Below are 23957 nucleotides of genomic sequence, written 5' to 3' on the forward strand. Positions count from 1 at the left end.
ATTTTTAAGGGGGGGGGGGGGGTTGGTGTCGGGTTTAATTTTACTTTCTGTTTATTAGTCGAGGGGTAGTCTATACATTTTGTTTTGGGGATATACTGATGCTTTTCATGTCTATATTAGCTACAATCAAAATTTGATACACACAGTTATAAAAGACACTGTTCAAAAACGTTTTATCTTAATTTAGAATACATATTACAATGTAAAGTCAAGACATATTTACGTATGTGTTTTTATCTTTCTCAACATCTCAAAACCGGGTACAGAGTTTTGTGATTATTGTCATGTATCATGTAAAACGTTTCACACTTTTCCTTCATCCCTCACCTTAAAACGAGAAGAGACACGGAACCAATGTGTAAATTTCTTTAAGAAGATGGGCATTTCTCAATATAATATACAATAGAACAGAATAGTCGTGACGTCATGCCTTCTACTTTTTCAGTTCCAAAATCTTTGGAGGTGCGTAAGTAACCAGTCCTTCGGAAGACTACTAATAAATAGGTCTCATATTGTATCATGAGGCACTATAACTATTTTAGTAGCAGGATGTGTAATAATATTCAGTTTCTTATGAATATGGAATATAAAAGAGCGAGGATGAATGCTCTTTTTTTTTATGAGAGGCCTTTATTTAAGCTATATAATAAGATGCCATCACTCAGAAACCAGCAGATCAATTAAATAAGGTAGGTATCTAGTCCCCCAGAAGAGTAGTTTTATACTTACAATGAGATTGGAACCAGTTTACTTTTGACAGCACACTTTTGTACCCTATCGTTAGACTCTTTTATGTGCTTATAAATTGTGCAAGAATTGTTTTTTAATAGTGGAATTCAGTTGTTTTGTTTTATTTCGTCAACCAGATGAACAAAGCAGATGACTTCGATGAACGCAAAAAGATTAGAGCCAGATTACGAGAAATCCGTGATAAACAAAGAGGTAAGTCAAATAAACAAAGGGCGTCATAAATTACAACATGCACTATGAATAAAATGAACGAAGACACCATTTAAATCAGCTCAACATAATACCAGTTTGAGGAGGTTTACATTTACTCGTATTTGCCCAAATGAAATAATAAATAATGAGTGAATGTCGCGTAAAATGTATCTGCATTGACTATCTTTGATAATAATAATGATGATGATGATGATAAAATAATAATAATAATAATAATAATAATAATAATAATAATAATAATAATAATAATAATAATAATAATAATAATAATAATAATAATCATAATAATAATAATCATAATAATAAATATGATGTTGATGATGATGATGATGATGATGATGATGATGATGATGATGATGATGGTGATGATGATGATGATGATGATGATGATGATGATGATGATGATGATGATAATGACCCATCAATTCATTGTCAACAGAGGACATGGAGGCCAGAAGGAAAGCAAGAGATGCATCTTCACAAGACGCCGTCAAACTCAAGTTCGAGATGCAAGAGCAACAAAAGAAGTTACAGTTGGAGGGATTTGCTAAACAGGCCATCAAAACAAAGTATGTTATAACTGAGTCAGAGACATAAGCTCGTGGGGCCACTATTAACCCCCTCCTTACCACCCATAGGAAAATCGTCACATTCGTTACGATGTAACCAACAATGTTCTTATTCTGATTTCATTTTGTTATAGTTATAGCCATACAAAAAAACTCAACATTGTGTTTCAGAGCTCATTTTCTGAACATAATACAGAATATACCCGTTGCTAATCTGTTTGAAAAATCTATTTTTTTGGTGGGTTAGTATGAAATGTTGGGTACAATTCTGAAAATAGATGGTAATGAGAGAGTTAGGTAAAGCTTTTGGAGAGTTATAATGGGCAGTAACAATTATTTTAACCATATTGCCTAACTTTTAAGCCCTTCACCCCAGTGGAGCATAAACATCCTGATGCTTCGCCCTTGACTCTTTCTTGGGCTCTCTTCTCCACCTGCTTCCATGTGCATCAACCTCTCCCTGCTTCCTCCATCGTGCTTCTCCGTCAACTATTTCTTGGCCTCCTTGGCCTTCTTCCTTCTTGGAGATTCGAACCATATAGAAAGCAAATAATTCGATTCCTATATGGTTCGAATCCCCTAGGATTATTATATAATTATTATAAAGTATGTTCCGACCTATTCAGTAATTAGTCGTCAGAAGCGTCAGAAGAAATCCGAGTCATGTTGGGCTCTTCAAGTGTGCCAATAAGCTAATATTTTAAAACAGAGATTAAAAATATGTATTAAGAAGGCAGAAAGTATGTAGACAAGAAACCCCCCTCGAACAAATGTTTCGGTTCTTAACTTCTTACACTTTAAAAGGCCCGGATCATACCTTGGTCATGACTCTTATGTGCCATTCTACACTAATTTCTCCAGCCTGGGGCTTGATTCCACAACATTCACATCAGGATGTTGTTTTTTTTTTTTTTTGTTTTTTTTTTTTGTATTCTTTTTTTTTTTTTTGGCGTATTTTGTGCGTGTTCGCATCCATAAAGCCACGAAAAGACTAATAAAAAAAATTACCCGATAAATTGTTCACTTATCATTCACGTTTTCAAATAGTAGCTGTGTCTTTAGATCATTTTAATGCGGCTATTAAAAAAAAGCTAATCTCTGAACATTAGCTACTCAATAAAAAAAGTCAATGCAATTTTCTATCTTTGTTAATTAGCAGTGGCTCTAGATAAATCCAATTATTGTTTTATCTGGATTCTTTGGGCTAAGATAACTTTGTCATATATCATGCTTAGACCTAGTCCTTTTTATTTCTTCGTTTTGTATCTATAAGTATATTTCTTTATCTCCCGTATACAGCACAGTGACAGAGAGCAAAACAACACCCGCAGGGGAGACCAAAACATCCACCACAACTACCACAGAAAGCAGCAAAACTTTGCCTGGTATCAACTTTCTTGATATACATTTGTTTGAACTGCTTTCATTATTAGTGAATTTAATATTCGGCTGTCTTCTGTGTCGTTTGATCAAACCTGTAAATTAACTCTATCGCTTCTCTTGTTTCTGATGTTTGGTACATTCATAATATTAATTCCTACTCTGAGCATTACAAAAAGGAATTAAGCTTCTTCTCAATTTTAATTCTTAAAAGTAAATCCATAAACATAACCAATTGCTCATTATTATAAGACTTAAGTTCTTAACATTAATGGTATTAATAGTAATAATAATAATTATTATAATAATAATAATAATAATAATAATAATAATAATAAATAATATAATAATAATAATAATATAATAATAATAATAATAATATATATAATAATAATAATATATAATAATAATAATAATAATAATAATAATAATAATAATAATAATAATAATAATAATAATGGTGATAATTATAATAACAATTTGTGTTGTCATCTTTGCTTTATTTTTCTGTCTTTTATGCATGACCAAAACAAGGAATTTTATTTAGGGATTGGTTATACTTACTTGCTTTTTCTAAATAACTCAGCATTGCCAAATTTTGTGTTCAAAAACCAAACAGGAGGGGGCACAAGAACAGTCATCCAAAAGAAGACAGAAACCACTGTCCAGTCAAAGGGATTAGGAGCATCACTGGGGAAACCCGCAGGTATTTTATCGATCCTTCTTTAAACGTGATGTGGTCTCAGGGTTGAAAGCAAAAAAAAACAATGATAAGCTGATGTCCTTTAGTTAAAAGAATGTGTTCCTGGCAATGAAAGGAATCACAGAATGTTGTTGTGTTCGAATCACAATTTGTTTCTCTGATTCAGGTCCAATTGTTTGCAATGCATTTGACTGTCTGTATTGTAAATTAATGACCTCGAGTAGAATAGATGCTTAAAACAGGAGCTAAATGTACTAAAACGCATGGGTTTGGAATTGATAAAGGTAAAAGTATTGTTTGGTTAACACACACATGCGTGCGTTCCAATCAGTTATCGTTTTGAGTGTCGTAAAATTGAGTGATTCCTTTATAAATATATATATATATATATATATTATATATATATATATATATATTATATATATATATATATATATATATATATATATATATATTTATATACATACACACACACATACACATACACGCAATTAGAATGTCACTACACATCACCATCAATCACCGCCAAACCAACATGACAAAGGAAGTAAAGATACAAGAATGACCCCAAGATGGAATAATCATTTTACGGAAATAGTATGCCGATTGAAGACGTGGATAGAACCACAGAAACATGTGTTTCGTCCATATAAGTGAGTGAATCCATTCATATTTTATACTTATATATATATAATATATATATATATATATATATATATATATATATATATATATATATATATATATATATAATTTTTTATTAATTCTTTGCCTGTCTCACACAATTCTACTGCTTTTAAATGTTACAGGTGACTATAAAGTTGGGACACGCAGACGTTTTTATTGGTGTTTTTTTTTTTTTTTTTCTTTTAAAGAGAAAAACTCACTCACTCAATCTTGCGACAGACAGAACACTAACTGATATGCACAAATGTGTGGGTTGACCAAAGGTTACTTTTACCCCTTAAAGTGTTACAAAATACAGTCTCCTTTAGAATGTTTAGTTTATCGTTTTCTATCCTTTCGTTGCTTAGACTAATGTCATTTTTTATTTGATTTCGATCCTCAATTTTCGTAATCAGAGAAACAATGTTCAGAATTATGTTATGACCAGATGTAAATTGGTATAATTAAGTAAAGGATTATATAGCTCTATGCACACGAATGCGCCCTCATTTTTTAGGGCTATATCAAGCAATACGGTTTCTATATTCTATCAACACTTAAGATATGGCTGCACTGTTATAACACCCCACGATATGTATCATCCAGTATTCTCCTAAAATTGATCATATTGAATGATGTATCAGTACATAAACACTAAAGCATTTATAACAATATATATTTTATATATGACTTCCTTTTTAAATTTGTGAAAACGAAATGCTACTGTAAAGTCTAAATATTTACCGCCATGATATTATCATGGTATGAATCCTCCTTTTTCATTCGTCATTAGATATTTATATATATATAGAGAGAGAGACATATTAGTCTCACACTCTCGTTTTCAAATCCGGTTTTTATTGTTATTCACTTAACTGTCTGAAAAGGTGGAGAGATTAAATTATCTATGAATTATTACAGGCGTGAAGAGTATGCTTTCTTTCTTTATTATTTTAAAGCCTCTTCGTTTCCCCCTATTTTAGTTCTGTTTTTCTTTCGATTATTTTAAGTTTGTTTGTCTTCTATTAATCTATTTTTGATTTCATTATGATTTTGAATACCTTGACATTTATGTCAATGTAAGAGATTACTTAGATAACCAAAGCTACACCCTAAGCAATCGTATTATTCACCCTATGTTTGTATTCACCCCCATCGTCTTTTCATCACCAACACCTCTCTACTACCACTGCAACGTCCACATACGACTACATCTACTACTTAATTCGACTCCCATCTCCATGACTGGTACAAACAACAACAACAACAACAACAACAACAACAACAACAATAACAACAACAATGCCACCATCATCACAAACAACCAATCTCTAACCCTGATGATGACTAAACAACTACCACAACAGAACAAACCGCCAGGGAATTGACCGAACAGGTGATGCGGTCAACGAGTGCCGGTGGTACAAGTGGTCATATCACTGTAAAAACAGAATCGTGGAATAGCAACGACGGAATGGTCAATCGGTCACAGAAAACTAAAAGCTGGGGAGGAGGAGGTGAAGGTATATCACTTACATTTTAACTTTTTTGTTTTGATTTTTATCTCAACTCTTTACTTTATTTGTCACAAAATGACATCCTTCATTTTTACTTTTCCTGGTTTCACGATGGTCCTGTCTGCCTATTTTGTTGCCAATTTCAACTCATGAACAATTTATTTCACTATAATCTATAATTATTTGGTAACCGTTTCATTTCCATTTAAGTTGATTAATCCAAAGACACCTTTAACGATGCAAAAATGAGCTCCAGATAAGGAATATTTATAACCCGAATCTAAATCTTAATTCTATTTTTTATTCAATAAAAAGAAATCACAGGTGACATAATTTCCTTATTAAAGGTTACTTCATGGATGATGTAATTATGTTACCATATTATCCTTCATCATCGTGCCTTTTTTATTTTTGGAAATGGCACAAGTCTGAGATGCTAAGATTATATAACACACGTATAATATCAGTTATTATCTACCTTCTTTCATCAACCATATTACAATAACATCTTTTTACTTCGAGCTCATTCGGCCATTGCGCCAAAATTGTTAATTGCATAGTTGAGGCAAAATGAAACATCTGAATAGGTTTAGGGGCAAAATGTAAACTTATCACTAATCACCAACTGTAACAAGATGATCAAGTTTTAAAGATTATGTACAATGGTATGTCACCCCGAAACCAATATACGCCACATACAACTTTATTTGTCTCCCTCCCGCCCCGCCTCTCTCTCTCTCTCTCTCTCTCTCTCTCTCTCTCTCTCACTCTTTCTCTCTCTCTCTCTCTCTTTCTCTCTCTCTCTCTCTCTCTCTCTCTCTCTCTCTTTCTCTCTCTCTCTGTGTATGTGTGTCTCTCTCTCTCTCCCTCATCTCTCTATTTCTTTCCTTCCTTCTTTCTCTATAACGCTCTCTGTAGATCTATCTATCCATATACACCTATTTATTTATATATATATATATACGTATATGTCTATATCTCTCCCCCCCCCCCTCTCTCTCACTCTCTATCTCTCTCTGTCTCTCCGCCTGTTTTAATACAGACACAATATAACAATAGACCTAACAGAAACTTCGTCTACATTGTATATCTGTCAATTTCTCAAATGTTCAAACCCACAGAATGTCTTTACAATTACTGCTGTCCAACAAAAAAGCTACTATTAAAGTTGTAACCAGAAAACTATAGATTCAATACGATTAATTTATATAAATATCAACTTTTCCCAACTTCTCAAACCAGAGACGAATTTGACGTTAACTGTTACTATTCTTTGCTTGTTGTTGGAAAGATTTGTGTGTTATTTTTTTTTATGCGTGCTCCAATCCAAAGAGTGTGTTGTGTGCATCAAAGATAATTTAACACAGCTGTTTGCAGTATTCATTGTCTTCATTAGATTTGGTATGATTCGTTTCCATTGTCAAAATTCCCTTCGAGTAGCATGTTTAATGTGTACTGTTATATTATTTACGTTCATGGCACCATTCAATAAGGCATATTATTTTATAGCAATATTAATCTTTGAAAATTATTGACAAACTGAACATCTTCTAGACAACTTATTCAACCAACAAACTAATTACTATCATATCCATTATCTATTACAATATAATATACATCAACTTTTATATGCATTTTTAATCCACACATCTTCAATATCTATTATTTTAAATATAAATAGACATGAATTGTCGCAAGTATTATATGCATCTTAATATACATTTCTCTAATCGTTTAAATATCGCCATGCTGTTATTATTATTATTATTATTATTATTATTATTATTATTATTATTATTATTATTATTATTATTATTATTATTATTGTTTTTATCAATATTATCATTATTGAATTTATTATTATCACTACTAACTTGATCGTCATCATCGTCATTTTATTTACATCATTCTCCTTCCTGCTCCTTCTCCTCATCATTGTCATCATAATCACCATCTTTTCACTTATTCTCCTCCCTCTCGTCCTGTTTCTCACCACCAAACATCAGCATTATCATATTCATCATCATCATTATCATTACCAACATCATCGTTATAATTTTCTCATCCTTATCATTGAAATAAGAATCATTCTTACTAATATTAACTGTTCTAAAATTCCACTTATTATTTGAATATCCAGCCAAACCCACCAACCCCATGGATGCCTTTAAACAGATGGATAACGCTGCCAACCCCAGCCCTGCCAAACCAAAGTGAGTACACATTCGATTTGTTTATGAGTTGCATGTCTGACATTATTATACTGCAGGCGTCATCACATTCATCAGCACCATACGCCAGTCATCAACATACCTGTCTATGCATGATGATGAAGTTCACATCTCATTGTCCTCCTCCTTCTTTTTCTCTTCTTTCCTTTTTTCCTTTATTTAGCCTTACCATCCACTGACACCTTTATCAGTTAACTGCCGAAAACTGAGAAAAAATAGCCACTTATTTTAAAAATTTGGCCAGAAAACTCGTCCTTCAAATATCAATCGATTTAAATGACCATCATCTTGGCAAAAGCTCGAACATGTGATCTCGCGAGGTCCCTGATTTTCAGAGATTTTTATCCAAAATGACGGTTTTTAAATTCATCAATATGTGGAGGACGAGTTTTCTAGCCAAGTTTTTAAATACATGTTTTACAGTGATCGGCAGTTAACTGGTTAAAATGAATTGTCAGGGCAATTGTCAAGATTTTATATTACCTTATTATCTTGCTTCCTTCTCTGTCTCCTCCTCCTCCTCCTCCTCCTCCTCCTCCTCCTGCTCCTCGTCCTCCTTTAAAATCTCATTGTGCTGCTCTTTCTCTGCCTTTATCCTCTTCTTCTTATCATCGAAACATGATGATGATGATGATGATGATCATCATCATCATCATCATCATCATCATCATCATCAACAACATCATCATCATTATCATCTTCATCATGATCATTATCATTATCTTCATCATCATAATCATCATCATTATCATATCATCATTATCATATCATCATCATCATCAATTACACTTCCATCACCATAGTTATCATCAACTCCTAAATTGTCATCATCTTTATCACCATCACCATCACCATCATCATCATCATCAATACCATTTCCATCACCATAGTTATTATCAACTCCTAAATTGGCATCATCATCATCATCATCATCACCATCATCATCATCATCATCATCATCATCATCATCATCATCATCATCATAATCATCATCATCAAATCTTCTCATTAAATTGATTAATTGATATGAGCGTTATATTTATATAAGAGCATATTATGAAATGACACTAAAAGCATGCATTCCAGCACCTACCGAACAAATGCCCATCAACCGACTGGAGAGGAAGAAGAGGGGTAACTCATTAAAACCTGTAACACATTCATATTTTACACAGTTACTTCCCCTAGCCCAATTCTTCAAAGATGACTACCCAAGTTCCCTTGAGTCCTCGATCTTGATCACCGACTATAATATTATTATTTCTATTTAATGATTGTATTTTGTAATTGAGCGTTGTCTTATTTAACTTATTGTCTGACACGTCCCAAAAATTACGTCAGGCTACAATAGGGAACAAATGTGTGATGTCAAAAAACTGGTTCCGATCTCATTGGAAGTGTAAAATCCCTCTTTCGGAGGCCTGGATACATTGATCTTCTGGTTTCAGAGTGCTGACATCTTATTTTTTTTTGTTTAAGTTTAGGCTTGTCGTCAATAAAAAGACATCTATCCTTCCTCTTTTACATCCCGTAAACTTAATAATCTGCCTATACCTCCTGCTTCTCAAATAGTTATGTAATCTTATGATATTTCAATCGATAACTTAAATCATTATTAATCCGTCAAAGGACTGGTTACCTAACACACTTCCAATGAGTTTTGAACCGGAAGGGTAGAAGACGTGCTATCACGACTTCTCTGCCCTATTATCAAAAGATGATAGAAAGCGAGTTGTCGTTAGTAGTACTCGAGGAAACAAATGATCCCATTGGTAGTACACACGAATGTACCATACTTTTCACTTTTTTTTTTGGTGTCCGTTACCTTGTATTGTGACGTAATGTTTTGGTTAGTGTCAGGCTATGAGTTTACGAAGGCTACGACTACTATTAGATAGAACCACCCTTTCTACACTACTTCAAATTGAAACTGAAAGAAACATACAAGACAGCTCACTTCTTTTTCATCCCATGTATCCTTTGTGATTCATCTATGCCTTTTTTCCAAATTTTGTGACAAAATTATGACACCATATATTGCTATTCCATGATGTCAGTACTGCCTTTTACCTATGTCGATCTCTTTTTTTTCTCACAATTTTTATCATCTCTCTCTCTCTCTCTCTCTCTCTCACTCTCTCTCTTTGTCTCTCTTCTCTTCTCTCTCTCTCTCTCTCTCTCTCTCTCTCTCTTCTCTCCCCTCTCTCTCTCTATCCATCTTTCTATCTACCTACCTACCTACCCAGTCTCTTGTGCCTAAGAGCTTAAAGCCCATGTTATGTTTACACTCAGCTAGAAGAATATGTTTCCATAAATTGAGTGTTCATATGTTTTCCAAAAAATTCTTTGTATTTTCTGTATCAATCATGGAATTACTTTAATAATCACCTCTATTCACTGAATTCCCATGTTATCAAGACAGTTAAGTCTACGAATACTCGTAATGACTCTCCCCCTCTCTGTATTTCCTTCTAATTACACTTGTCATTATAAGACAATCTGATCTATCTCTCTACCCCAAGCCCTTTTGAGTTATTTCCTAATGTATTTAAATCAAAGAGTGCTCCTATATTTAATTTACTCTTTTTTTAGATCCCGAGTTTATATATCCAGTTCACTTTTTAAAATGAAGAAATTATACAAACATATTGACATTTTGCATAATAATTCGATGTAGTTTTAGGTTAAGTTGTTGAAAAATCTCCTCAAGACAAAGTCTTATAAGATAATACTATAACATATAATATAGAGAAAAATTCGTATTTAAACAAAACGTTTAACACCTGTTCAGATTAAGTTATGGCAGTTTGCTCAATGTTAGTTCGTGTAGTATAAAATGATGAATTCATAAAGTTTATTTTTAGCTGGATTCAAACAGTGTATTGAGTTTATTTTAGCTGGATTCAAAAAGCATATTGAGTTTATTTTAGCTGGATTCAAAAAGCATATTGAGTTTATTTTAGCTGGATTCAAAAAGAATATTGAGTTTATTTTAGCTCGATTCAAAAAGAATATTGCTATCTAATGATTGTTTATCAAAACACACAATTAAAAAATCTGACATATTTGTGACTCACCGTCTCAAACTGGTATCATATTGGAGTGGCGTGTACTTATTTGCAGGTCTGATAACCCAAATTGTTATGGACTAGTTGTTGTAATGGAAATACTCTCAGATCAATGCAAAATATAATATATTTTACTCACTCCAATGTTGAAATAAGCAAACAATTGCGCTTGGTTATCAAACCTGCTTATATATATACCTAGTAACGGAATAAAGCTGATGTCTAAAACTAGTTTTTATGTAATAATTGATTATCGTTAATTCAAAATGTTAGTCTTTTGCAATTTAAGAGGCGCATTCATTCCTCTCAACAAAGAGGATAATGAAGTAAATCCAAGATTCATTCTTTGAATTGTCTATTTGGTTTTCAGCATCTATTTCACCTTCAAAATTTTTGTCTTTTGCACTTTAAGGAATTGCATTCATTCCCTTCAAATAGAGTATAACGAAGTAAATATAAATTTCATTCTTTGAATTGTCGATTCAATTTTCAGCTTTTAGTTCACTCCGACTTAACATCTTTTCAATTCGGAGGGTCATATTTATCTATCAAATTGTATACATGAAAATTGAGCAACGGGACCTTGTGTAAAAACAAAGGTAAAATGCATCTTTTATGGAAACTACATTTTTGAACTGTTTATTTTAATTCATTATTGTACTTAATTTATAATGAAAATAAAATGTCTATCCTTGATCTTCCCACACATCAGTGGCCTAGTCGCTGTGTCTTTAGCCAAGAGAGCCGCCAACAACATGAGAAGAAACGCCGTGGCCATTAAACAAGAAATACTCTATTTCTGCCAGAAGAACACACAAGAGTATGAGGTATTCGCAGCACAAATTTATGTGTAAATTGTTACAGTATAAATATGTTTATTTGGATAATAACCATCATATCCATGTTCATACAATACACTCCAAGTCTTGTTGACAAAGGAAGTTGAAGTTAGAAAGATGTGTATATATTTAACACTAACACAATATATTTAAGACTGGATTTTTTTAACTATAGCTATATATTCCTTTGTGTTCACATTTTAAAAAAAAAACGATTTTAGTATAACTAGCATTAATACTCTAAAACACCAAAATAATTATTATTTTGATAGAAATATTTGACAACCACAGACATTCACAAAACATATGCCAAGCTTAAAAGTATCAAATACTAAGCGAAACAATTTTCTATTAAAATTAAAATTTTCTAACCCCCCCAACAAATTCTCAAGGTGTGTTTTTATTTCCATTTTTGAACTTTTCTTTCAGTTAACAAAAATATTAATCGTTGGTAATCACTTGATGATTTGTCTCCAGATTTTCAAGATCAACGGCAACCTGAATGATTTTGTGTAGTTTTATTTGATTTTTATTACATTTATCAGAATTGATTTTTCAGATACGTGGAATTTCAACGCGACAATATTTCATTAATTTATGAAGTGTGAGAAATGCCATTTTGAAGTTCATATGTCCTAATTTTTGCGTTTTAAAAAGTTGATAACATGATTTAATGAATGATTTTTTGTTATATTGTGTAACTAAATAGATCTCGGGTAATTCAACATCTTAACTTGTTTAAAGCTGTTTAAGGTTTTGGTCCTAGTGAATATCAAATTGGCATTTCTTTCACATCATCAAGATTTTCATATTTATTCCAGATATTTGATTTCCTGAGAAATTTTATTATTAATTTATCAAACTGCCTCAACGATTTATCAATGCAAACTTTTTGAGAATTAACAATTGTCTTCTCTTTCATATTGTTGTTTGAAAACGTCATATTGTACTTTATGTTTATCTGTTTGAATATTATTGTCGCTCTTTTTTCTGTGATTTTCTGATGCTGTTTTTGTTTTATATCGTCTTTTTCATTTCTCCATCCCTTTTATTTCTGTTCATTTGCCCATTGTGAAACATTTTCCATCGATGTATCCAGCGATCATGTGGTTCGATTCTTGGCATACCCTCCCCATTTCCCCCTCAACACATTTTACATTTTTCAATGCCTAATTGATTTTGTGTTGTTTTCCCCCCTTTAACCCATCCTTTCCCTACTTGACCCAATCTGTGCTATTTCTTCTCTACTATTTTCCATCAATTAAAAAAAAATCTCAATAACTTTTCTAAATGCTGACTGGCTTTTCTTTGCTTCCCATATTTCTCCTTCCTCTTCTTCTTCTTCTTCTTCTTCCTTTTCTTTTTTAAAATGTTCTTTTTCTTCTTCTTCTTCTTTCTGTTTCTTCTTCTTCTTCTTCTTCTTCTTCTTCTTTCTTTCTTCTTCTTCTTCTTCTTCTTCTTCTTCTTCTTCTTCCTTCTCTTCTCTTCTTTCTTCTTCTTCTTCTTCTTCTTCTTCTTCTTCTTCTTCTTCTTCTTCTTCCTTCTTTCCCTTCCTTCCTCTCCTTCCTTCCTTCCTTCCTCTTCCTTCTTTTCTACCCAAACTTTTACCCTAATCTAACCAAGAAATATGGCGAGGAGCCCAAGCGCCATCAAACAGGTTCTCCTCGATTGGACAAAGGCCATGACGAAAGGATATCCGGTAAAACAACTAGTAGATTGGCATTGATGGGGGCATTGGCCGGAAATAGATCTCGTGCATGGCGGGATTTGCCATAGAATTAGATGTTATAAATCTCACCATATTTAACAACTAGCATGCTTTTCCTTCAAGTGCTTTCTCTCTCTCTCTCTCTCTCTCTCTCTCTCTCTCTCTCTCTCTCTCTCTCTCTCCTCTCTCTCCTCTCTCTCTCTCTCTCTCTCTCTCTCCTCTCCTCTCTCTCTCTACTCTTCTCTCTCTCTCTCTCTCTCTCTCTCTCTCTCTCTCTCTCTCTCTCTCTCATTTATTTAGTAACTTCCTCAATCCTTTTCACCATTTGGCACTATTACAGCCCCATTTTATCTTTTGATAAAATTTTGTTATTCCCCATATGGATATATGAGAAAACCAATATTGCTCAATCCACATGCAATGACTTTACATTTAAACGTATATAAATATTTAATTTAAGCTTTCAAAAATCAATCTCGTCAATTTTCCACAATCTTCAATATATTTTCTTTTGTTTTCGCAATATCCTAAGCCTGAGAATTGTTGAGATTACGATTCAATCCATCCTAAAAGACATAGGCCTACTTAAATTGACACTTCTAATACCAACTGCCCCACTCTCCTCTTTGTGTCCTTTATCCAGCATGTCATATGGTCGAAATCGTAGCATGGCATGGGTATCTTATTATAATATATTATACAAGGTGTCTATTGGTATCTTAGTGTATTACATATAGAATGCGCTTAAGGTTTTTGAGTGATTTAAACTTATACAACTAAGGGGAAACTTACTTAACATAGAATTCTCGTCCTCAGAAGCTTAAAAAATTAAGAATTTTCATGACATCAATTTTACTCTTGATTTATCATTTAATGCAATCTTATAACAGTTAAAAAGAAAATAAGAATCCGAATGGACAACAAGCTAAATTTTTTATGGGTTGATTCTAAAAATTCAAAGAGATGTTAATACAATTAGGAAAGTAATCCAAGTGGACGTTATGAGTAATAAATCTTGCTTAACTAAGAAAACAAATATGCATGCGATGGGACTCGATCCTTCAATCTTCCATACACAGTGCAATACCTGTTTCACTCAATAATCCTGCAACCCACCCCCTCCCCTTACAGAGAAAGAACTTTGTTTGAAAGCAAGCAAAACAATTACTACTGAACGCAACTAAGCTGCACATTGCAACTTTGTCAAAATATGCTGGAACAAAAGAAACTCTGTTTTCATTTTTATTTACTTTAATTCACAAGCACCAGACAAGCTTTTTTATAAATTGCTTTTACTTTGATGTGCTTTCCAAGATCAGATTATATTTTTTTCCATCCATAGCACTTATGTATCGCTCAAAAGTTTGAGGGATGCACTCTGTAAAATCCCTGGCTTCATTGCTAGATTTTAAAAAAAAATGTTCCTGTGTGTTGAGCGCCAGATTTATATCAAGATATTACTTTTTTGAAAAATGCTTGTTGAAAATTCTACTCTTACTTCTTCATAGCTTTTTGCAAGAGGCATTTTATATGCTTTGAATTTTTACAGCATTGTAGTTGACACTAAAGAGTGTTGTATTTTGAATTGTTCCATTGCTGTGATATTTCTTATTGTGGTTTAGGTGATTTGATAACAATCTTTTGGGAGCGTTTTGTGTTATAAATGAAATAAATGATATTTGAATGATTGCATTACAGTCTATTCTAGAGGGAAAAAGATTGCGCGACAAAACAATGCAAAGTATTCTATCATATACAATTATTATTCCATGCTATTCTGTTTACTTCAATTACTTTGTTATTACAATGGCCATTTCAGCTCAAGTGATATCAAGTTCAAAGTTTATTCAATCTTAGGTTTTCGCCAATATTATCAAGGAGGCATCTTTTCACCAATTTATTTTTTCATAAGTCAAAAGTCGTTTATTTACTCTTTGTTTTTTCTGTTGTAATAATGATATCAAGTTCGATAAGTTAATTATATATATAAAATGTAATTAGGTGTGATTGAGTAAATTAACACAATTTTGATGACAACTCATCCCCCTTTCTCATTCTTTGAGTCGCTCATCGAGTCGTATATTATTAAAAGTAAGAGGTTTTAAAACTTGTACAGTAACTCGCAAAGAAGGAAGACATATTCTTAATATATTTGCTGGAAAATATTTATACTCATATATATGTCTTCCGTCCCTGATGGTTCTTATTGGTGGTTGTATATTATTACATATTTTACTGTTTCGTGTATTGGGTGAAGCTAGAAATGGTGGTGGTATTTGGATAACTCATTGATGTTCAAACAATCTAAATCTATGTCGGAAAGTAAATATTAACCATTTAGCTATTCAAGTTCTTGCAGGAAATATATTTCTTAATATACGAATTAATCACATTGTGTTAAAATTGGAAATAAATATAGAGAAGACTATTATTGCTGTAATGCAAAACTGCCAACTTTTACCAAGAGAACCTCGTGGAACTACTTTGAAAAAAACAACGTTAAGTACAGAACTAAATAAATACATTTTATTCTTTGAAACTATATATAAAAATGAATTTGGCACTATAGTGTACACATAATAGGCCTTAAAGCGTAATATAATCTTAAAGGGAACAAACACATTGTTAATTTATATAGTGGTTATATAGTTTATATAATGTCTACTGTGTTTTCGATTTGAGAGCTGGTCTGTTTTGTTTCTTTGGGGTTTTTTTCTCTCAAAATAATGGACAATAATGTTTTTTTTCAAGTCGGTCAAATGTCACACGTTTTATTGTTATATAGCCTATTCTTACCATGATAATAAGAAGAATAGTTTTCTTCTTGTTCCCACTTTGTGCGAGAAAGTAGCAGAGTTGAGTGTAAAAATAAAACGTCCATAATTAGGAAATTGATTTTATTCTATTAATTTTATTGATAAAAATAGAATTTCATAACAACAAGAAATGTGTTTATTTGTTTAATTTTTAAAAAAATCATTTCTTTGTTGTTGGGGACGTTTCTTTAATGTGTAGTATTTAGTTTTAATGGCATACTAATTGAATTGACAATAATTGAAACTAACTTAGCGCTTATTTGAATTAGTTGTGTTATAGTAAATACTGGTATAGATTAGGTGTTATTTATAGTTAAGACCTGAGGTAATGGCCTGATATGATATATCAGAAGTTGTGCGCTAGTTAATAAAACACTGATTTGTGTTTCTCTTGTCCTTCTTTCTATCTCTATTTTATTTTTGAGAAGAAGAAGAAGAAGAAGAAGAAGAAGAAGAAGAAGAAGAAGAAGAAGAAGAAGAAGAAGAAGAAGAAGAAGAAGAAGAAGAAGAAGAAGAAGAAGAAGAAGCTATTGACGTTAACTAGAAAATACATATTGTAAACTCAACTATAAATGAGCAGATAAAAAGATAAAAGTCCTGATGACCCAAATCGTTATGATCTCACCATTGTTGTAATGGAAAAATGTACTCGCTAATCAAAGCATAATATTTTCTATTAAGTTAATATTTAACCAAGCCCAAAACTTCGTTCGGTAAAAAGACTTGTAAATATATAGCAAGTTGGCCATGATCCACGTTTATCCAGGGTATTTAAGGCTTGTCATGTTTAGTAAAATAAAAGCATTATACTATGTTTTTTTTAATGTGCTAGAAATGATTATAGTTGGCACCTCTGTATTTTCATATTACGCTGCTGTCTGATTTTCAGAGTCTGGCTGGCATGAGCATGGCTTATCTACAAATGGATTTATCTGCTATTTTGATCTTATTTCATTTTTCTGCTATTTGATGTGTTTTACACATTATATTTTACATGGATGTTAGTATTAATAATTAGGCGTGTTTTTACTATCAGTGGCTGAACAACACTAATATCTAAATCGAATTTCATGCAAATACTATCTTTTCCCGCCCAAAAAAAAATTCAGCCAAAATTTTATAAGAGACAAAATATATTCATAAAAACGTATTCAATCAATTTAACTAGTGTTGATCATCCACTGAAAAAATGAATGTTTAATAATATTATGAAATGAAAATTTTGAAATTGACATTTATTTTGTTTGAGATAGGCGAATTAGATTAGTACTCTGGATGTCTAACATACTCTTTGGTGTGGCAGATTAACCCAGTTTTTGGGGTTTGCGCATGCGCATTTGAATAGTCACAAGTTCTTCAGTTGAAAAAAATTGAAATTATCAAATTATTCTTATTGTGTTATATTGTAGAAAAGATAAACTTTAGTAAAATGTATCCACAATATTAGGAGAACACTAAATCCAATAGCATCAGAATCTAATAAAGCAATATATAATCAGACTTATTCTCTAACACGTTAATCAAATAAAAATATTTTAAAATTTTGAATTAAGGAAAGTCGCTTACAATTTTTTACAATGACTTGTAGAGAACAAAAGTAAAACAAACAATTATAAATGTAAGTAAAGAAGTTTTGTTATGTGTTTTGTTTTTGTTTTGTCTTTTTTGTGTTGGATTAAAAAAAAAGATTGTATATTTATAGTATGATTTAGTGATTATCATTAGAATTTATTAAAAGCCGTATCATATTCAAAATTGTCATACTACCATCTTTTATTTTATCAATACATTTTAAAAAATGAGATAACTTCCATCTCAAAACGCTCATCCTTACAAACAGCCACACAGCCAACAGCCAACAATCACCACACCTCACTGACATCATTTATTTCTTACACTTTCAGTTTTAATTAATTTCTTTACATCTAAAAGTACATTGAGCTAAAAGTTTCCGCTTTTGGGAGTTAATAGACAATAGCAATTTGATGCTACCGGTTGGACATGACGTTAGGATTTCGCCAGATATTCTTCAGCAGATATTTCAATGTTCTTATAGGGCCGAAAGCCGCACAAACGCATGTGTTTTATTGAATAAAATAAATACAATTACATAAAGTGAACTATCCCAGAACTTCCATATTTCACTTTAACTTTAACTTTGGACAACATGGGTGATTTCTGTAGACATCAGACATCTTGTTTGATGGATTAATTGTATTCCTTCAAGGAATACCTGGACGACGAGTCCAAATGGTGCCTGTGCGAAGGGGCGTATTTGTCTTTTAAACTTTAAAATGACTTCTTGGCATCTGGTTCACTCCAACCCGATACCAGTTTGACTGGTCGTGTCACATAGATCCACAACTCCAAACATTATCCCTATCACGATTATCGACCTTCTTTTCAAGCTCATTAATCCATAACTTCCATCTCTGACCCATTTCCCAGAATGTGGAAATAACCAACTTCTCCTCCTCCTGGAACACTGGCATGGCCTTCTGTGCCCTCATCCATCACTTCTACCCTGATGCCTTCGACTTCGCTGGCCTCAATCCCAAGGCAAGGCGATTCAACTTTACCCTCGCTTTTGACACGGCAGAGTAAGTCTCAATGCATATGTCTCTCGTAAATGCGGAATACCCTGAAATAACCTTTTATATAGCGTGATTTCCACGAATCTTGTTCAGCGCGCGGTAGCCAATAGGGATTCAAGCTAACAACAATACTTAACTGGTAGGAAGAGACGCACCATCTATTTGTTGTGCTATTACGATACAATGTTTTCCAAAAAAGGCAACGCCTTTTCCAGGCAAGTGCTCATTTTACACCTGAGTGCGATGAAGCTGTGTGAGTAACTCGTTTTTCCGATGCTTCAACATTGGGCCATCTATGTCTAGATTCGAACAAGGAATCTACCGTTCCGATAGAGAGTGCCATATAACAAGATCGCAAAGTCACACTGATCATGTAACATTTATTTAAGTATCTACCATAAAACTAAATCTTTGCACATTCTTTTTCTTTGACGTTTTGTAAATATCTATTTATTTATAAAAAGAATGCCATTATTTTAAACCATAGAAACAACACATCCGTACTCTGGAAAAAATAATACTCTAAAAAATTTTGACCTGAAAACACGTTCTTCGAATATCGATTGGTTGAAATCCCCATCGCAAAGTCCCAGGTTTGAGAGGGTTATTTTTTTTCAAATTGAGGGTCATTTTAATCGATTGATATCTGAAGGACGAGTTTCCTGGCCAAAATTTCACGTATAAGTTTTTAAGCGTGCGCCAGAATAGTAACAATAACTTATTGTTTTGTCTAAATTAAAAGGGGACAGCGTGGTTCAGGTCTTTGTTTCTTACCCGAAATGTACTGGGTTGGATTACCCGCTGCGCTGTGGGGCCTTGAGCAAGTCACCTCGCCCTAGCTCAATTTGCGGCGATGCATTGCGGCTGACGCCTGGGTTATTTCAGTCTTCCTTTTGAATAGAACTTGGAGATAAATTTCCTCCATGGGATGAATAAAGGGGAATTTTATTGTTATTTTTATTTTTTAAATTCCTCTATCTTCAGACAAAAAGCAGACATCGCTCCATTGCTAGACGTGGATGACATGGTCAAGATGAAGAACCCTGACTGGAAATGTGTGTTTACCTACGTCCAAAGCATCTACAGGCATCTCAGGGACCACGAGAGGAACAAGGTCTTGCCCTGCCCTGTTGGATCGTCTGAACAATAACTGTCGTCAAAATTGGTGTCGCCAGAAATGACATATATATCATGAGTTTACTATGGTTCAGGCATTAAATGAGATTTGAGAGTATAAAAAGCATAACAATTCAATCGACAGTATGTTTTATCAAGATATTTGTTTGTAAAAACTCGCCCCATTTCTTGTTTAAGCTGCCATCTTCTCCTTCAATAGAAAACAAATCAAAGAATTGAGTAAATAGATGGACAACTATGAGCAAGATCGTTTTATCTTCATAAGATTTAGTCCTCCTTTTAGCTTAAAAGCGGATTTATACTGATTTCTAATAAATAATTCAGAACTTGTGTTGGTTAACACAGCCATTGTTTTTATACTTCTTTATGTTGCAGAAGAGATATTTAAAATTTTAAAAACTAAGCATAATATCATGTTAAGTTTTTATTTTCATATAATAATTTTACAATAAATATAAGAAATAATGTCCTCATATTGGGGTTTATGGCCTTTTAAATTCGTATTCTCTCTTTTTAAAAAAAACAAACTTTAATAGTATTGCTTTGGAAGAACTAGGTGCCATTTATAAAAATTGTCTTCCAGATTGTATTGCTGTTTTAGTTGAAATTGACCTGGATAAGAACGTTTAATCAACTTTCTGTTATCTTCATGAAGAAAATTCATGCAAGTACGTATAACATATTTATAGAGAGTATGTAAATTAGATTGAATGTTTTTAGGAAGTCAGTGTTGCGGAAATGGCAAGAAATACTGAGCTATATCATTGTCACTTGTGCTTTATCGATATAACTACTTGGTACACCAAATATGTTATCCAATATGATTCCTTAATAATTTTAATTAGTAGATATTTGACAAAGGAACAATCCCTATGTTAGGGACCTTGAAGAGTTAGAATCTATTAAAAGATAATATATATTTAACAACACATTTTGACACTTTGAAAAGATAACCCAAAGTTCTTTAGCTCTTCACTGTGGTGTCCGCACACACATAATTTACAAACGATCGCCTCTTTTGGCGTATAATCCATTCAAATCTTCACGTTAGAACTACTACTTACAAGAAACTGTCTTATTATTTTTTTAAAAGATGAGTTTTAATGGTAAGTTTGGAGTCAAAGAATAACCTTCATTTAACCAAATTTAAAACCACAATCTGTAGCAGATGAATCTGAAATAGAATCCAATACTCTAACCCACAGTAGGTGATAAATTGTGCACAGGTCACATTGAGAAGATAAGTCATTAAATAACATTGGTGTATTCTTCATTTCAAAGCTATATTAAAAAAGAAATAAATGGAAACTATTCATAAATAAATAAATAAATATATATATATATATATATATATATATATATATATATATATATATATATATATATATATATGTATATATATGAAAAAATAGTTAATGGCTTCTTTTTCCTTTGATTCTGAATAAAGGGTCTTGAAATGAATTGACCCATCCATAAACCAGTATCTCACTGTATATTTTGTAAATCTTCTCTGTTCTATATTATTATAATGCGTAATCCAACAATATTTGATTGGTTTCAAATATCGAGTATAGAAGTGAGTTCTACACTTTTGCTGTGATTTTATCGACGTTACTAAATGTATAGATGTGAGTCAAGCATGCCTCGCTCACAACTTGTTTCTGTTAATTTGTAAAGTTTATTTTTAAAACTACTCATAATCTCAAACTATTACTTGCTGCTGAAGGTGCCTTTAAGTATCCTTTTTTATACTTTATACTCTCTACCTATGTATATACATTGGAAAACAAATATAATTTAGAAAAAAAATGAATTTAAACTATTTTTACATGTTATTGTTCTATTAATAAAGGATTAAAAAGGCTGTGAAAAAAATAAGATATCCTAATCATCGGTATCAAGTTGTATGTTGTTTGGTGTGCATTTGATATTTCGACTGTTTGAAATATCAAATATGAAACAGTTAAATGAACGTCATGTTCTGAACTAAAAATAAGGTATTGTATCTGTATTTAGGTATCAGGTGTGGTATTGGACAGTTATAAGATATTGTTTTCATTACCTGCATGAACGCCCGTATTTGGAGTATTGTCAGTTCGAACCCTTGCCTGTGGACGCTTTCAAACACCTTCTTTACATCAATGGATCACGCAATATGGTGTGTCTGGGTGGGGATCCTGACCTCCCATAGTGGGCAGGGAGGTACACACTGTCTTCTATCCCGTTATATCTGTTTTCCAACATGCTTTCTGTCTTTGTCTTGGAATGAGATTACTTGGTTTTGTCCTGGCACTGGCGGGATCCTAGCTGGGAGGGAAACAGTCAAATGCATAGTTATTGTTTTGGGAGATGATATTTTTTTTCCTTGTAAATCATCTCTCTGTTATGTATTATTATTTTTATTTTGAATGTATAATGTAAGCATTTGAGTGTGTTCCTCTTTGTTGGATTTTGTGCTTGTGTCTGGATGAGACTTGTAGGTGATTTCAAACTAATTACATTGGTGGTATGCTCTTGGAATCTACATCTGATCCCTATTTGTTCTCAGTTCCCCTTTGTCTTACTTTTTCTTGGGTGCTTTAATTGTAATTCTAGAACTTTTTACTATACCATTTTCTTCCTTTTTACTGGCGCTGATATAACTTAAATGTGTTGCAAGCGCCGTAAAACCCTTAAAAACAACAAAACAAACAATTTGGTGTGTATCAACTTCAGAGACATTGGGCGTAAATCCACGAGATGATCTTCCATTGCAGTGTTCTGAAAAGGCAAACATATATTCTAAGCTGAAAAAAAAATATAAGTACGCTTGCAGTTTTTGACAAATTTTTATCAACATATGAACAAAAGCTGTTATCAAAAACTTAAACTTACATTTAACGTTAAATTGATGGATTAAATATGACGTATTTGGCTATGCAAATGGAATGTCAAGACTTGCATTGAATTTATCAAATGTTGAATATACCAGTCTATCTTATATTAGCAACACGCCTTCTATTGACGATTATCTCTGGCGCTTAAGTGGCCCATATGTGTTGCACGTGTCGTTAAACCTCTAAAAAAATAAACAAACAAACAAACCAAACAACAAAGATTATTTGACTGTCATTTAAAACAAAAACAAGAAGTTGACTTTCTTGTGACTTTAATTCTCTGATATAATATTATATGTTGAGCTTTAATTCAGTTGTATAGTTACAGAATATATTATACTTCACTTGTTGATGAGCTTTAAACTTTACTGTAATTCTATTGCATGTTTGTTATTTAATAAGACATTTTTTTATTATTTCTGTGATGAGTTCTTATCTAGAATTTGTTGTCATTTTGTTTCTGTCATAACATTTCAAACTGGGCAGTAGAGAAATTTATTTATTGTGATTTACTTTATATCTAATTGCTTTATTATATATTACAGTATCAAAGACGGAGTGTATGTAATCTAATTATGTTTATGTTAATAGAGAAAGATGCACCCGCTCTTAGCTTTGCTAAACATCAATAAAATGATATGTTGGCGATATATGTATGTGTTGGGTGATTATTTTATCCGATATATTTAAAAGAATTTGGCTTTCTCTTCTTCGTCTTATTAGTATTGCCATCCTCATTCATCTTCTTCTACTTTCTGGGTGGGGTCTTTTTAACTTGAGCTTTTTATATAGGGCAATATCCACCAAAAGTGCTCAAAGCGCTTTACAAAAGGGCCCCTACCCAACAGCAACACGTAACATGTAGAACGAGACATGACGCCTGTTAGACG

General features: G+C 32.5%; 1 protein-coding gene across 10 annotated transcripts in view; it reads left to right on the forward strand.

The window, feature by feature from the left end:
• The window catches only part of LOC144967154 (uncharacterized), a 187107-nt gene extending 165614 nt beyond the window's left edge, over positions 1-21493 (forward strand). For 2 of the 10 annotated variants that reach the window (XM_078904042.1, XM_078904051.1), the window contains exons 11-19: positions 867-942; positions 1403-1532; positions 2832-2917; positions 3532-3618; positions 5649-5804; positions 7939-8011; positions 13560-13635; positions 18909-19060; positions 20039-21493. In XM_078904042.1, coding sequence (XP_078760168.1) covers positions 867-942; positions 1403-1532; positions 2832-2917; positions 3532-3618; positions 5649-5804; positions 7939-8011; positions 13560-13635; positions 18909-19060; positions 20039-20204 — 1002 coding nt within the window. In that variant the 3' untranslated portion in view covers positions 20205-21493. Of the gene's footprint in view, positions 1-866; positions 943-1402; positions 1533-2831; positions 2918-3531; positions 3619-5648; positions 5805-7938; positions 8012-11809; positions 11925-13559; positions 13636-18908; positions 19061-20038 lie in introns of all 10 variants that reach the window. The other 8 variants (XM_078904041.1, XM_078904048.1, XM_078904049.1 and 5 more) reach the window with 6 other exon arrangements.
• The last annotated feature ends 2464 nt before the right edge of the window (positions 21494-23957 follow it).

Source organism: Berghia stephanieae, chromosome 3 (assembly GCF_034508935.2).
Source record: "Berghia stephanieae isolate SIO BIC M18660-M18661 chromosome 3, UCSD_Bste_1.3, whole genome shotgun sequence".
Lineage (NCBI taxonomy): Eukaryota > Metazoa > Mollusca > Gastropoda > Nudibranchia > Aeolidiidae > Berghia > Berghia stephanieae.